General features: G+C 39.4%; 1 protein-coding gene across 19 annotated transcripts in view; it reads left to right on the top strand.

Annotated features, from left to right (window-relative positions):
* TENM4 (teneurin transmembrane protein 4) overlaps positions 1-14,826 on the top strand; it is a 1,547,018-nt gene that overhangs the window by 1,358,765 nt on the left and 173,427 nt on the right. For 18 of the 19 annotated variants that reach the window (XM_038158275.1, XM_038158258.1, XM_038158266.1 and 15 more), the window contains 2 exons: positions 4,884-5,054; positions 9,825-10,039. In XM_038158275.1, the coding sequence (XP_038014203.1) occupies positions 4,884-5,054; positions 9,825-10,039 (386 nt within the window). The remainder of the gene's footprint in view (positions 1-4,883; positions 5,055-9,824; positions 10,040-14,826) is intronic. The other variant, XM_038158378.1, reaches the window with a different exon arrangement.

The raw sequence follows: 14,826 nt of genomic DNA, 5'->3' as shown, positions 1-14,826 counted from the left end.
AATATAGGAAGAGATAATATATTAAAATCAGAAGAATCATGATCCTGATACTTGGTTCCATCAATATGAACTTTGATTTATTTGCATGATTAAATAACTCAGATGATGCTAAAGTGTTTGTAAATTTTCTCTGCTAAAGTGAATCTGAGTCCAGCAAAAGAACAGCTATATCACACTGGCATGGTTGAAATGCTGAGCTCTGAAAAGTAATCAAACCCTGAAAGGACTGGAGTTTGATCTCCAATTTTTATCCACCAGGAAGGCAGCCACAGGTGACTTAGGACTGACGATAAGGGGATTTAGTCTGCCACAGAAAATTCTGTTACCCATTCAATAAGTTTTAGGGCACCTTTTGCTAGCTCTTAGCTGTAGGGGAAAAGTCAAAGCTTTAAAGTCAAAACATGAGCAGAATGGGCCAGAGGCCCCAGATGCCTTTATGTCATCTAAGTTGGTGGTGGTGAACTATCCCAGAGAGCGTGCGGGGTTTCCCCTAAGTATTGTTTTCATTCCAGGAGAAGGGAGACAGGAGAGTTTTCTTCTCCATGGGGAATTTAACCAAAGCTTCTGCAAAGAGCCTGTCATGGAGCTTCCTAGGCTTTGAAAGCTACATGGTATTTTACAAAAGTGTACACTTTAATGATTGTTAATTGCAGAGTGCTCTTTTAATACATGGGGAGCCTTCAATATCTGAAAATCTATTGAGCATCATGTAGGAGACAGAGAGGTATATGGGGGCTTTTAGGAGAGCATTTACTCTCAGTTGGCAACATCTTGTATCTAGCTGAGCAGGGGGCAAAAAGAAAAGCCAGAAAAAATGTCCACAGTGGGTTCCATTGACCCAGAGACTAAGAACATCAGAAATCTCACTATGTTTACAGCTTTACTTCCCTTTTAGGACCAGTAACACTTCCAAATATATGATTATGCCTCTTATCCATGGTTACAGGGCTTTTCCATGATTATGGTTCTTAGTTGTTTTTTTTTTCCTGTGAGAACTTTTCATCAATTTAGCACAGATCGAGGTTGATTCCTAAAACCTTTAAGCACAACTGTGTGCAACAACAGCTTTACACATCCTATTGAGATGTAAAGACCCAAAATATCCATTGCTATTACTGCTTAACTTTTTTAGCACCAGTGTGGCAGTTAGAGGAGAAATGAATTTTCCACCAGGTTGCCAATCAGACACTGCTGGTATTTGAAATATAGTAATAAAATCACTTATTCAGGTGACATCCTGATAACATACGGGCTACAAGAGTGTGTTTCCAAAGTAAATCAGACTCTTTGTTCTTGTTTCAGGTTGACTTTTGAGGTTATTGCCTACCTGTAACAGAAATTGCATGATGTCAGTTTGCCATATGAATGGGGATATTTATAGGCTTTTATTTTGTACTTAGAAACATCAACTCAGAAATCCAGAATAGAGCAGTAGCTCTGAGCTTTTACACTGTTTCCTGAATTTTTTAAGTCACTTGACAATCAAAATACTATTCAAATAATTCTGTTTTTCAGCGTTTTGCCCTTTTGTATGCATGGTGTGCGTAGTTGTCATTCTCATGGCTTATCATTGGAGACCTTTTTACAGCCTTTCAATACTTCAAAAGAAGGCTTTTAAGAAAGATGTAGAGAGATGTTTTAATAAGGTTTGTAGGGACAGGACAGGGCCATAATGGTGTTAAATGAAAAGAGAATAGATTTAGATTAGATAAAATGAATTTTTAATTTCAGGCTGATGAGGCACTGACACAGGTTGCCCAGAGAAGCTGTGGATGCCCCATCCCTGTGAGTGTTCAAGGCCAGGTTGAATGGGGCTTTTAGCAACCTGGTCTAGTGGAAGGTATTCCTGCCCATGTTAGTGGGGCTGAAAGTAGATGGTCTTTAGGGTCCCTTCCAACCCAAACCATTCTGTGATTCTGTGATCTATGTGATGATGAGATCAATGTACGCAAGAAGCTTTTTGCTTTAGACAAAATCTACTAGCGAAGGACAAAAGTTAACATTAATACAAATCTTTTAACTGCTGTGTGATAACACAGAATCTATGTTACAGATAATTCTGTCATATTTTCTATTTTGGGACATTGTAAGACACTTTTCAAACTTTGAGAGCTGAATGATGACATGGAATGGTTCATACACTTGCTCAAGTGGATGGATAATGTGCAGAAAAGCTGTAACATCTTCCAGATTGTCAGTTCTGTTGTTACACTGAAGCAAGATGACCGCTTGTTAAGACATTTCCTCTCATGTATTTTAAATTAATTTTAATGCCTGGAAGAAATGCCCACTGCACCCAAAACAATGTTGAGTTTTTCACCTTTATTTGCTTGCAGTAAATAATGATCTACAATAAAAAATTTCTCCTTAGGAGAGGAAAAGCAGCAATGGCCTTTTGGGGAAACAATGGCCTTGCAATGTGTTCCTAAAAATCTGTGTGGCACTTTGGCTGTGATGTCCGAAGGACAGAGCAAATCAAATGGTGTTACAAAGAAAGCAAACCACTGGCTCAATTCTGCGTAGACCAGGAATGCCCACTATAAGTTCATGCAGGTTATTCTAACATGAAGATATCTGAGAGATGGAGCTGGTGTTAAGCACTTGGGGAAAGCAGAACTTAAGCCTGACTGCTATCTAGAAATGCCTGAATTTGGAGAAGTGAAGAGTACAATTTCCATTCTGCTTGGAACTACAAACATCGATGTAGCTACAAAGATCTCATGTTAAACATAGGAACTTGTGTGCTCAGAGCATCTAAGCCCTTGAGCTCTGTAACAGCTCTGTAGCACCTGGGTAACAGTCTGGTCCTTGGAAACGTCCAGCCTGGATGGAATTATAAGACAGCATCCAGTACTGAGCTTACAATAGAACTGTTGGCAGAGAGCTGCATGAAATGCCTCTTAGAGCTTACACCCTGTAAGCATATAGTAAGTTAAGTGAATTAACACACAATTGCATTTTAATGCCCAAACGAGTGAATTGAGGTAGTTCTTTAATCTGCTGTAGTTCTCCTTTTCTTTTCTGTGTACTAGAAAAAAGCAGATTCCTACCTGATGAGGTTTTGTGAGGTTAATAGCTATGGAGTGCCCAGGCACTCTGATGATGAGGGCATAGCAATGCCAAATGCTTGATGCAGATTCCTTTTTCATGGTCTGATTTCCTCTCTTCTCTTGCACAGTTTCTCTGCCGAGTAAATATATCGCTTTTAGATGAAAATACTTGTTCCTATTCTTAAAGTACCCTGGTTAAATTACCAGTAGTGTTGGTATTTCTTCTTGGTATATATACCTGTATAGAAACGAGTGTTGAACAGGTCCTCAGGAGACCTTCCTTGCTGTGCTTCCTTGCTGTGTGGGAGTTTAAGGAGTGTATTTTCTTTCCTAATGGATAAAACTGTTAACAAACACAGTCCCCATTTACATGGTAAAAAAAGAATCTTACACTCATGTTTTGTGATGTTGTAGTTGTGCAAAGACAGCCCTGTTTATGTTAGTAAAGGATAGGTGACCTAATTGAGACTGAAGTGGAATAAATCTCATATTTTGCTAAATTTCCTAAACATGCTGTCTTCAGAGAGCTACTCAGATTACTTTTCAATCCTATTGTAAAGATTGTTTCTGATGCACAGGTTTAAATAAACTACTTGTCCCTAACAATGGTTGTCAATCTCAGGTTTATGTTTCTGAATAACAGTAGAGTTATAGGCCATGGAAATGCTCTGTTTTATTACTGGTTTTTTTGTTTTGTTTTGTTTTTTGTTTTGTTTGGGTTTTTTTTGTTTATACTAAATGGCTGTGATGTTAGAGCCATTGTATAGTTTCTTGGAGAAATTATAGTGTAAAATATCAAGGCTTTCCCTTAAAAAAGAAATGTCATTCCAAATGTAGCAAATATCAGATCATTTAGCTGTGTAGAGCCTGAAGCTAAGCTGGATACTGATTGAGTATGAAATGTTTATGCTGGGGATAGAAGAGCTGATATGGTAAGCCACAAGCCACATTCTTTTGCTTTATATTTGGAAGGGGCAAGTATTAGTTGTATAAGCATATGATTTCCATACTCCTCATATATGCGTTTCCTTTTTAAGTACTTTGTCTTTTTCCTTAACTTCACTTGTCTTTATATAATGCCTTGAAATAGACTCAAATGTGCCCTGGTTGACTTTGCATGGCCCAGAAACCTACAGAGAGCTTTGCCCTGCTATCACACAAATCTAAATGGTGCTGCTTGTTTTCAGTTCTCAAGGATATGTCTTTGATCTGAATAGAAGAGACTGAGTTGTATGAAAGAATGCTCACATTTGTGAGCTCACATTTGTGATGCAGAGCACAAAGGCATGTGTGCAAGATGGGTCTTGAATTGCCTCAGTTTTTACTTGGTCTTAACCAGGAAAAGCTGTCAGAGATGTCTGTAAGGGCTTCTGTGTATAATTCATCAGTAAAAAAGAAGAGAACCTATATAATACACTTCTGAATATGGCAAAACAAACCGGAGTGCAGTTCCCTAGGATTTATTGGTATGTTAAGAAATAATACTCCTTGTATTTCTGTGTTCACTGCATTGTCACCCCAGCCTTGAGAGCTTTGTGAAACACTGTGCCTGGGTATCCTGTTATGCACACCACGAGTGAGGAGTGGTTCTGCTGGAAGAAGCAGAGTGGATTGTTACAGGTGATCTAAATCGAGTTTAAGTGGTTGGAAAGACCTAGGGAGCTGGTCTGGTAGAAGCAGCAGGAGCTGTCTAATTACATTAATCTCATTCTTGTCCTAAAGCAATGACCACTAATAAGGCACTGGAGTGAGGGTTTAGAAAAAGAAGGTGCCCCTGTAGTTCTGAAACTCTCCCAAACAGAAAAAGATGACTTTTCTCATTGCTCACCACAGCCATGCACCTGTTTGGCCTAAACTGGCACCTGCAGCCGATGGAAGGGCAGATGTATGAGATCACGGAAGACACAGCCAGCAGTTGGCCAGTGCCAACGGACGTCTCCTTATATCCTTCGGGGGGCACAGGGTTAGAGTTACCTGACAGGAAAGGCAAAGGAACCAGTGAAGGTATGGTTGGTGTGTGTCCATGTTGTGAGTCCTCTGTCTGCCCCTAAACTCCAGCCGTCCAATCTCATGTTCCATTACCCTCAGTGCTGCCATCAGCAGGTGCTTTTCCAGTCTTTCATGTCTAGAGCTAGTAGCTGTCAGTCCTGTTTCCATATGTTTCTAAGTTTCATACCCCTCTGATGTCCACTAATGCAATAAAACTGTGTGAAACCTTCTCCACACATTCAAGGCATTCTCACAGACTACAGAAGGCCAGCATGAAAACCCTGCCTTGAGTGGTTGTTTTCATGGGAAAACATTGTCTCTTGAAAATTAAATGATTCCTGGAGCACTGGATCGAGCTTCCTCTACAGAACTACAAAAATGTTTTGAATTTTACTATTTGTTGCCACTTAGCAAATGTTTTGAGGACCAAAATACTTACTGAGAGCTATTACACTGTAAGTTTTGGCACTCCAGAGTTGAACATAGCTTTGCAAAAGTAGCCAGATAAAAGGCCTAGTCTCCATAAGGTATCTTGGTGTTGACAGAAATTAGAAGCAGCTTATGGGTCCTCAATTCAGCAGCACTGTATTCAGCAGCTTTACATCACTGTGTTCTATTTTTAGAGGTACCAGTGCTGAAAGTACTTGTAAGCTCTGCAAAGTCTTATCCCTCCCCAGACACAGCTGGAGAAATGAGAAATGCAAACTTTCAGAAAGCTTTTTTTTGTGTGTCAAGCTTCTCTATATATAATTATGAGATACCAGTAAAGTAATAGACTATTTTTGATATTTATTTTGGTGGAAGTTTTTTGGACAGATAAGATGTATGCTACTGTTCTTGCAACTCACTGAACTCAAAAGTTTCCACAGAGTTCCCTAGGCTTTGACTGACAGCCTGTGTTTACATGTTTAATTTAAATTAATTGTAGCGGGTTTTTTCCTATAAGAGTTTTTCTGTCTCTCTTGGTCCAAATGAAGGCCATAATTATGCGTGTTCCTTAAAACAGTGCATTTACTGGTAACTGATGGCTGTCATCAAGTTGCTACAAGGAAAAATCAGCCAAGCAGGTTATTCTCAGCAAACCTTACTAGACAGTACAGCAAGCTGCAGACAGCCCGGCTGTTGTACTCAAAAATACTTCACAACAGATCCTTTTCTTTTCCCCTCTAACTTGCCGTATGGTTCATTTTTTAATCATCTAGTTTTGATCTGTCCATTTCCTTTTAAAAGTCAAAATAAATGTATGTATTCAAAGCTGCCATCCAAGTGAAAGACCTCCACTTGATTTTATTTTAGGCACGTTTATAGGGACATGAGTAGAGGTTTTGATTGGTGCTCTGTTAAAAGAGTAATCTGGGAAATAGCCCAGTCATGTCATGAGAAGACCCCTCAAGTTAGGGCTTTGTATCGATCTTAGGGAATCTTTAGGCTTTAGAGGAAAATACCATGTCCTGACTAAAAAACACATCAGCACATCTTTGGTGCAGGAGTAATACTGTCCAGCCTTCAAATGCAGCTCTCTCCCCATCAGGTAACTATGTAACTAATTCTGGTCTAGCAGTGCTGCAGGGCTCCTGTTCTAAACCAGAACGTAAGTGACTGAAATTTATTTTAAAAAGAATTGAAATATATTTGAATGTCTTCCGGATCAGAATGAAATAGGCTAGAATGTGCTAGGAACATCCTTAGAGCTGATCTGAACGAATCATTACCAGTGTCTTGCCAACTCTCAGTAACAGTCATTCCTTCTTATCTGTGGCTGTGCTCCAGAACAGCATTTACCTCTGTTCAAGCCCAACCCTGTTTACCAAAGCACTTAATCACATGCTTACATTTAAGCATGTAATTGACTGTGGTTGAAGTCAGAGCTGTGTGTGTTTTTAAGTGTTTTGATGGGTCGTGGAACCATCCTGTGAGAAATACAAGAGATTCAGCAAGGTCTGAAATGAAATAGCTCATTTTGATATAAAGAAATTAGGAACAGTTGCTACGGTAACTAAAAAGTTCAAGGTAATGTGCAGAAAGAGCAAAGTAATTGACAGCCCAATTAAGAATTCAGACCCTAAGTTAATTTTAAGGAGTCAGGTATTCTGATTAAAAGCCAATTTCTGATTAGAAGCTGAAATGGCTTTTTTATTGTACTTTCTTTGTAAAGTATCCAGTCCATAGAGTCTAATCTTACTGTAGGCTGCATCTGGTGAAACAGAGAGGGATTTCAGGGACCGAATTCAGAAGAGAGCTTCTCCTTGGACTTCTGTATCAGGACAAGCTTCAACCACTGGCAACATGACATAACAGCTCTTAGGATGTGCTTAGGATGTGCTTCTCAGACATACAACTGTCCACCAAGAGGAGACATAAACTTTGTAACTGAGTACAAAAAATTATTTCTGTGAGACTGTCTTTTGTAATCACAGAAGCATTTTCGTTTGCATGAGCAAGTGCTGATCTCTCTGCAGAATACACCCTGTGCTCATTTTCTCCAGGCTCTATCTTGCATAGCAACATCTGTCATATTAAATTCTCACCTTCCCTGATTCACTCTGATGTACAATCTTTATTAATGAACAATCATGGGGCATATCAAATACTTAAGGTTTTCATCTGAATATCTAAGAATCTATAAAACATGTCAGTGGCAATCAGAAAAAATATATCCTTCATTTGCACCAAAATGTGTGATGTCTTTAGCTTTTCTTTAATAAAATCCTCAATCTTTTCATCTTACAATAGTGCAATAAGAAACTTTGCATGAAGATGTTGGAACTGTTTCCCATAATCCTGAGAGAGTGAAAGGAAAATTTTAGTGTGCCAAATAAGTACTATCAATCCAGTTGATAAATTAATTCCCTTCAGAATGTAGCTGGTTGATTTTCCTTGTACAATTATATTCTGTTAGCACAGAAGGATTCAGAAAGAATGCCCAGTTACCTAAGCTGTTTCCTATCTCCTTTAATATGCACATGGGCTGAAAAAGGATAAAAAGAGCAGATTTCCTGCCTATATTTATTTGAGAGTGATGAGCAAAGATAAATGGAGATCTTATAAAATTGAGAGTAGCTTTTTTTTGCGTGAACATGCAGCCTTTGCATATAAACCTTTTGTGCTGGTATGCATAAAACTTCTGCCTCAGGAAGCTCATGCCATCAAGTCCTGCTCCAGCAGTATCCTTAAGCAGTTGCTGACTTTAAATCAGGGTTTAGTGTTACTGGAGCCAAAAGTTCTGCAAGGAAGAATTCTCCATCCTTAATAATTAATATGTATATAATTTCTATATTTATTTTCAGAGACAGCTAACAATTTACATCTGTTTCTGGAGAGTTGGTGTTGGGATGGTATGTGGAGAAATTTAAGGAAATACTGTATTAAACATTATGTAATCTGAAAGGAAATGTCATTTGAAATAATAAAATGAATGTTCTGCCAGTCACATTTTCAACATGGCAAGTAAATTCTGAGACTATTTGACGAAATTCATGATAGATGAGAAAGGATTTTTTTCCCCTATCGTCAAATGTCGGTACTGGAAGGAAAAAAAATCATAATGTTGATTTTCCTACAAAAGAATGTATGTAGCCAGAAGTTTCCTTCTCATTTTGTTAGAATTGTTTGCTCTGTGAAACGGAGAGTAGTGTGTGCTTTAATGGCACGGACATAAGAAACAAATTTATTTGCATTTCCTAAATTAGTAATTCGTTCTTGTTGGTGACATGTTGCTCTCCTTGCTAAAGCCAGAATCTTCCAGGTGATGCTACTGCATGCTTTTCCACTTTAAGTGTTCTTAGTAAAGGCTATTTGCTTAGCAGTTGCTTTCATTATCCCTGTGCCCTGCACCCAAAGCTGTGGCCATTGGTTATAGCACAGGCTGAAAAGGGAACATTCTAGCACCTGATTTTTCATTCTGCCCCTCATTCCCTGGTCTTCCTTTGGGTCCAGATTTTTTGAAGCAGCCATCTGCTTTGGGAGCTATGACTGCATAAATTTCTGACCTGGAATTCCTCAAGTGTGTTTTTAGGGGTGCCAAGCTCCCTGACAACTCCCTTGGACATGATGGCACGTCCTGATCCCATTTGAATACCCAGGCTCTCCAGCCTGGTAGTTTTAGAAACAGATACCTCCATTTGTCTTCTGAAAGAAAATGGATAATAATAACATATTTTACAGATTATATTGAAACCCACTTAAAACCTCTCATGGTTCTTAATAGATACTACTCAAGTGCAGGGTATGGTCTTCTTTTTGTATCTCAGTCCTCTTTTTTCATTAGCTTTTCTTTTTTACTGTTTCAAATACTGTCAAGAATTAATTTAATAGAGAAACATTTTCCTTTCCTCACATAGACATCGTTCATGCTGCTGTTCTCCACCCCACCATTCCACTCTGTGGCTCGTCTATCTCATTCTTGCTACACTTCTATTTACTACTTTAATGATGACTACTGCATTCCTAAACTTATATTAATGTAGGATATAATGTCAGATGGTTTATTTTTGTCCTTGGAAAGTAATTACACACTCTCGGATGTTACAGTTTAAACAAAAGACCGTTTTTCTCCAGGTTGCTATTCCCATGGTCATGTTTTCAAACAAAACAGTTACTGAAGCCAGAAATAATCCTGCCAGTTTTCTTCCCATAATCGTATGGATTGGCTAGATAAAGTACTCTGAAGACTTTCAGGACACTAATAGACTGTTTCTCAAGATCAGTGTCAGAGATACCAGTATGATTAGATTACTTTCAGGATCTAAAGACTAATTCAAGAATTTTGTTCCTGTGTTTTGGCAGGAAAGCCCAGTAGTTTCTTTCCAGACGACAGTTTTATAGACTCCGGAGAAATTGATGTAGGCAGGCGAGCCACACAGAAGATCCCTCCTGGTATCTTTTGGAGATCTCAGGTGTTCATCGACCACCCAGTGCATCTGAAATTCAATGTGTCTTTAGGAAAGGCTGCTCTTGTTGGCATCTATGGCAGAAAAGGACTCCCACCATCACACACACAGGTAATGTGACCTTATTTCCTTAATTAAATTATGTTTCACATATTAAATTATGTTGTCTCAAATTGATGTTTGATGTATTATTCCATCTATTTCTTTCAAGAGTTTGTTGCATGCTTGCAAGATGCCCAAGATCATTTATCCAGAGAATGAGAATCAAGAGATAGTTGAAAAAATTTACACAAATTAATCTGGTAGGCTGTAGGCAGGAGTAGAGCAGGCAGTTGCCTGAGGCAGCAGGCTGCCAGAGGAGAAAGCTTTTGTGAGGCTGGTGGTCACTGAGGATACCAGCTGGTTGCTTCAAACAGCAGAAGATAACCACCTTCTCCATCCAGTGCTTTGCACAAAGGCAGCCCCACTCAAACTGCATCCAAAGGAATCTTCTCTTAAGCAGATTAATGTACATCAGGTCTGTCTCTCTTTCAACCACTGTCTTTCCTGTCTCATGGAAATGGCAGCAAGACCCCAAGCTGGTCACCGTTATGGGAGCAGGATTCACTTCTGTCTTCCATGTCGGAGTGCCTTGAGCCAACCTTTCACACTGCTGATTTATGCTGACAGTCTGCTTAGACTGAGGTTTGTCAGGGCCCAGTAATTAGTCTATAAGAAAAGAAAACCAGTTTTTTACAGGAAGCCATCCAACTTAGGCAGAAATCAAGATCCAGTTATTCTGTAGGACTAAAATGAAAGCAGATGCTTTTTTTAGCACACCTTGACAAAAAAAATATCAAAAAATAGCTTCATGATGAAAGCTCTGAAGAACCATCCCCTTAAGTAAGGAATTTATACATTTTTTTCTCTCCTTTCTGTTTCAGCTTCTAAGCTGCTGTTACCCAGATTGATTAATACATTAGGGCATAATACACGGGCAATGCAAAGTATCTTACTCCTACTTGCATCAGCAGGTTATCAAAGAATTAACGGGTTTATGGTAGTGTATCTTGCCCTTGCCCTCTACTATTAGCTGTAAATACTAGAGATTTATAGAAATACCCTGCCTTCTTTTTGTTTTTGAACAAACAAATATGTTTATTATGATCTCTGTGGATTATATGGTATTTTGTACATATTAACACACCTCCCACTTATTTTTGTCAAAGAGGTGTCATAAATCTGTGCTTTTCTGCCTACATTTTTTCAGAATGAACATATTTCAGTAGGATCAGCACATCACAATTTCATTGCCACAGTAATGCTGTTACTGCCCTTTTCTAATCAGTCTCTTTTCACAGGGAGATTCAAAAATTTATAACTTAAAAATCCTGTGTTAGTTGAAGAAAAATTCAAGTCATGATTGCATAATACTGACTTTAGATCAAAACTCTGTATTAATTTTATTTGTTTATTATCATTCTTAAATTTTGTTATGGAACAGAAGTTATTACACGGATAAGTTCAATTGTTTAAGTGAAAAACCTAAAATTTAGCACATAAACCTCACTTTTTCCACTGAGTGCAGTCATTGGTTTCCCATGAGATCATAAGTCCTGCAAGCAGATGTGCTCAAATGTGGGCTCCGCTGGCCATGAGGCCAGAGATCCTGCCAGGAGCCTGCTCCAGCACAGGCTTGGGATGGGGTCACAGCCTTCCTTCAGGCATCCACTTGCTCCTGCATGGCTCTTCTCACCAGGTTGCTTGCAGGGGGATCTCTGCTCCGCTTTGGAGCTTCACAGGCTTCAGGGGCACAGCTGCCTCACCATGGTCTGCCGCCACAGGCTGCTAGGGAATCTCCGCTCCAGCACCTGGAACACCTCCTGCTTCTCCTTCTGCACCGACCTTGGTGTCTGTGTAATTGGTCCACTCCCATGTTCTCACTCCCTTCTTTTTTAGCTGCAGCTACTTCTGTGCAATAATTTTTTGCCTTCTTAAATGTGTTATCAAGGAGGTGACTATTGCTAACATCACTGAGGGGCTCAGCCTTGGCCAGTGGCAGGTCTGTCTTGGAGCTGGCTGGCATTGGCCCTGTCAGACACAGGGAGAGCTTCCAGCAGCTTCTCAAAGAAGCCACCCCTGCAGCCCCCCCGCCACCAAAACCTGGCCATGCAAACCCAATAAAATGCTCAAAGTCATGGCTATCCATGCTTAAATAACAAACTGTTCCAAATTCTCTTTGGTAAACATTCTCTGGCTGTAGTAATTGTTTTCTATTTTAGGTTGCAAACAGCTGTGGTCACTAGTAAGTAGGAAGAAAATTTAAGTTCCAAATTTCTATAGTCTTAGAAATAGATCATGCAGAAGCCCATAATAATTTACTATTAACAAAAGGCATTTCTTCTCATTCTTCTCAACAAATCATAATAAGTTACACAATTTTGTTATGGTCTATTAGATTTAATCTTCCTAGATCAAATCCTTTTTAAAACTCATTTTAACCTAGGCCAAATTTTAATAAATCATAAATTTTAGGGATAGGTCATTATTGCTTGCAGAGGACTTTTTTTCTATTTGTACAGTTTGAATTGATTAACATGGTATTTTACCAATTATTTCCTTGCTGGCAGTAACTAATTGCCTATTAAAAATCTTTGAATGTATTAAAATGCAATAAAGCCCAATCCATTTGTGGCCTAGTTACTATTTACAACTAGAGACTAGTAGCTTGGCCAAAGTTATCAACATCTGCAGCAGCATCTTGCAAATATGTATTAAAAAAACCTTTTATTTTTGGCTGAAAGACCCAAGTAAGCATAACCCAGACTGAAGTGGAACAACAGTAGCTCGCTGTACCTGAGTGCCTTGAAATTGTTTTCATCTCACTAAGCTCTAAGTAACTACATCTAATATGTAGCAGGAAGTGGAAGCTTATAAGCACAATCCACAGGATATTTCTTAGATGTCTGCTTTACAATGAGGCAGGTTGCATCCTAGAAGTGCCTCTTTGCTTGCAATCCAGTGATTCTAGAAAACTAATTCAAGCTGCCATGGAGATAGCAGCACTTGGTGAAGTGAACTTTACCTATGGTTTCTGGAGTTCTGTTTTAAAAGTCGAGTCAAGCTGTTCCATCATGCTCCAAAATTAATAAGGAAATACTTTGGGTTTTCTCTTCCTGGTTTTACCTTCTCCAGTTTGCTTGTTCCTTACTCAAGCTCTGTTGAGACATTCCCAGCACCCAGACACCACGATGATGTCGTCCATCACTGTCCTGCTCAGCTGTGTCAGGCATGGTCACACTGAGACCTGATGAGGCATCAGCCTAGGCAGTAGTTTATGCTCAGAGTGGCTACAGAGACCTGGGTACCAAAGTGTCTTTCAAATCAACCACTCACCAGTATCCTCTTAAATCCTTCTGTTTTCATAGAATCATAGAATATACTGAGTAGGAAGTGACCTATGAGGATCATTGTATCCAACTCCTGGCCTTGCACAGGAGACTCCAAGAATCACACCATGGTCCTTAGAGCATTGTCCAAACACTTCTGTGACAACATGCCTGAGGAGCCTGTTCCAGTGTTAAGCCACACTATGAGTGAAAAACCTTTTCCTGATATCCAGCCTAAACCTCTCCTGACTCAGCTTCAGGCTGTTTCCTCATGTCCTGGCACTGGTCACCAGAGACAAGTAAGAGATCAGTCTCTGCCCCTGCACTTCCCCTCAATGAGGCAGTTGTAGGCTGCAGTGAGCTCTCCCCTCCCCTCAGTCTCCTGTTCTCCAGGCTGAACAGACCAATGACCTCAGCCACTCCTCCCGCAGCTTCCCCTCCAGAGCTTCACCATCCTCATGGCCCTCCTTTGAACACTGTCTAAGAGTTCAATGCTTTTCTTATATTGTGGCACCAAAAACTGCCCCCAGCCCTCGAGGTGAGACTGCCCCAGTGCAGAGCAGAGTGGGACAATCCCCTCCCTTGCCCAGCTGGCATTGCTGTGCCTGATGCCCCCCAGGGCATGGCTGAAAAAGAAAAGTACACTTTTAATCACATGTGTTTAGAATTTATTCTTGCCTTGTATTTTTAGATCATAGATTGTATATTTTTATAATTTATATATATGTCATATTTTTCCAAAACTGAAACTCTGTCTCAAGCAAAGCTAACTTGTATAGACACCCAAAAGGAATGACCTTTGCAGTATGGCAGCTTTTACATTCTCAAAAAGACATTTCAGCACCAAATTTGTGATCTGTATACTGAAATACAACCAAAAGAAAATAAAAATTAAAGCGAGGATCAAAAATAATTTCCTCTAAATAAATAATTAAAAATACATAATTAAAATAATCTAGGGACAAATTCTGTCATTTTGTACGCAAGCTATGTCATATATAGCTTATTGCTCAAAATGTTCTTGGAAATAAACACTTCTTTTTTTAACTTAGTAGCTTAACTTTTTTTAACATTTCCTACATAGGAAGGAACATGTCATCAAGTCCTTATCTTAGTTGACTTTGAAGACCATACCAGACAACTTAATAACAAGCACGCAAGTTTTGCTACAGTAAAGTGAAAAGGGATAAGCAGCCTAAATATTGATGCCACAGTCAACTGACACGCAGCAGCCATTCAGTGCAGCAACATTTATGGGTTCAGAAATAAGTGGTGTTGTTTCTTGCTGCCTGTTTTTCTTCTTCCTGCCAAAAAAAAAATCACAAACTTACCTGATCAGCTCGATGAGAGAGGCAAAACCAAGTGAAGTCAGGGAATAGAGAAGCTAAATAGTGCCTCAGCTGTTGGACTCTGCTTGTGAGGTGTCCTGGCCATCTAAACACATGATGCAAGTCAGATTAGATAAGGTTCATTTAACATTTGTGATGTCTGCTAGGCTTCTATCTGCTTCATCCCATTAATATAATACCA

Source organism: Motacilla alba, chromosome 1, assembly GCF_015832195.1.
Source record: "Motacilla alba alba isolate MOTALB_02 chromosome 1, Motacilla_alba_V1.0_pri, whole genome shotgun sequence".
Taxonomy (NCBI): domain Eukaryota; kingdom Metazoa; phylum Chordata; class Aves; order Passeriformes; family Motacillidae; genus Motacilla; species Motacilla alba.
The sequence above is the reverse complement of the archived record's forward strand: the minus strand, read 5'-3'. Positions and strand labels throughout refer to the sequence as shown.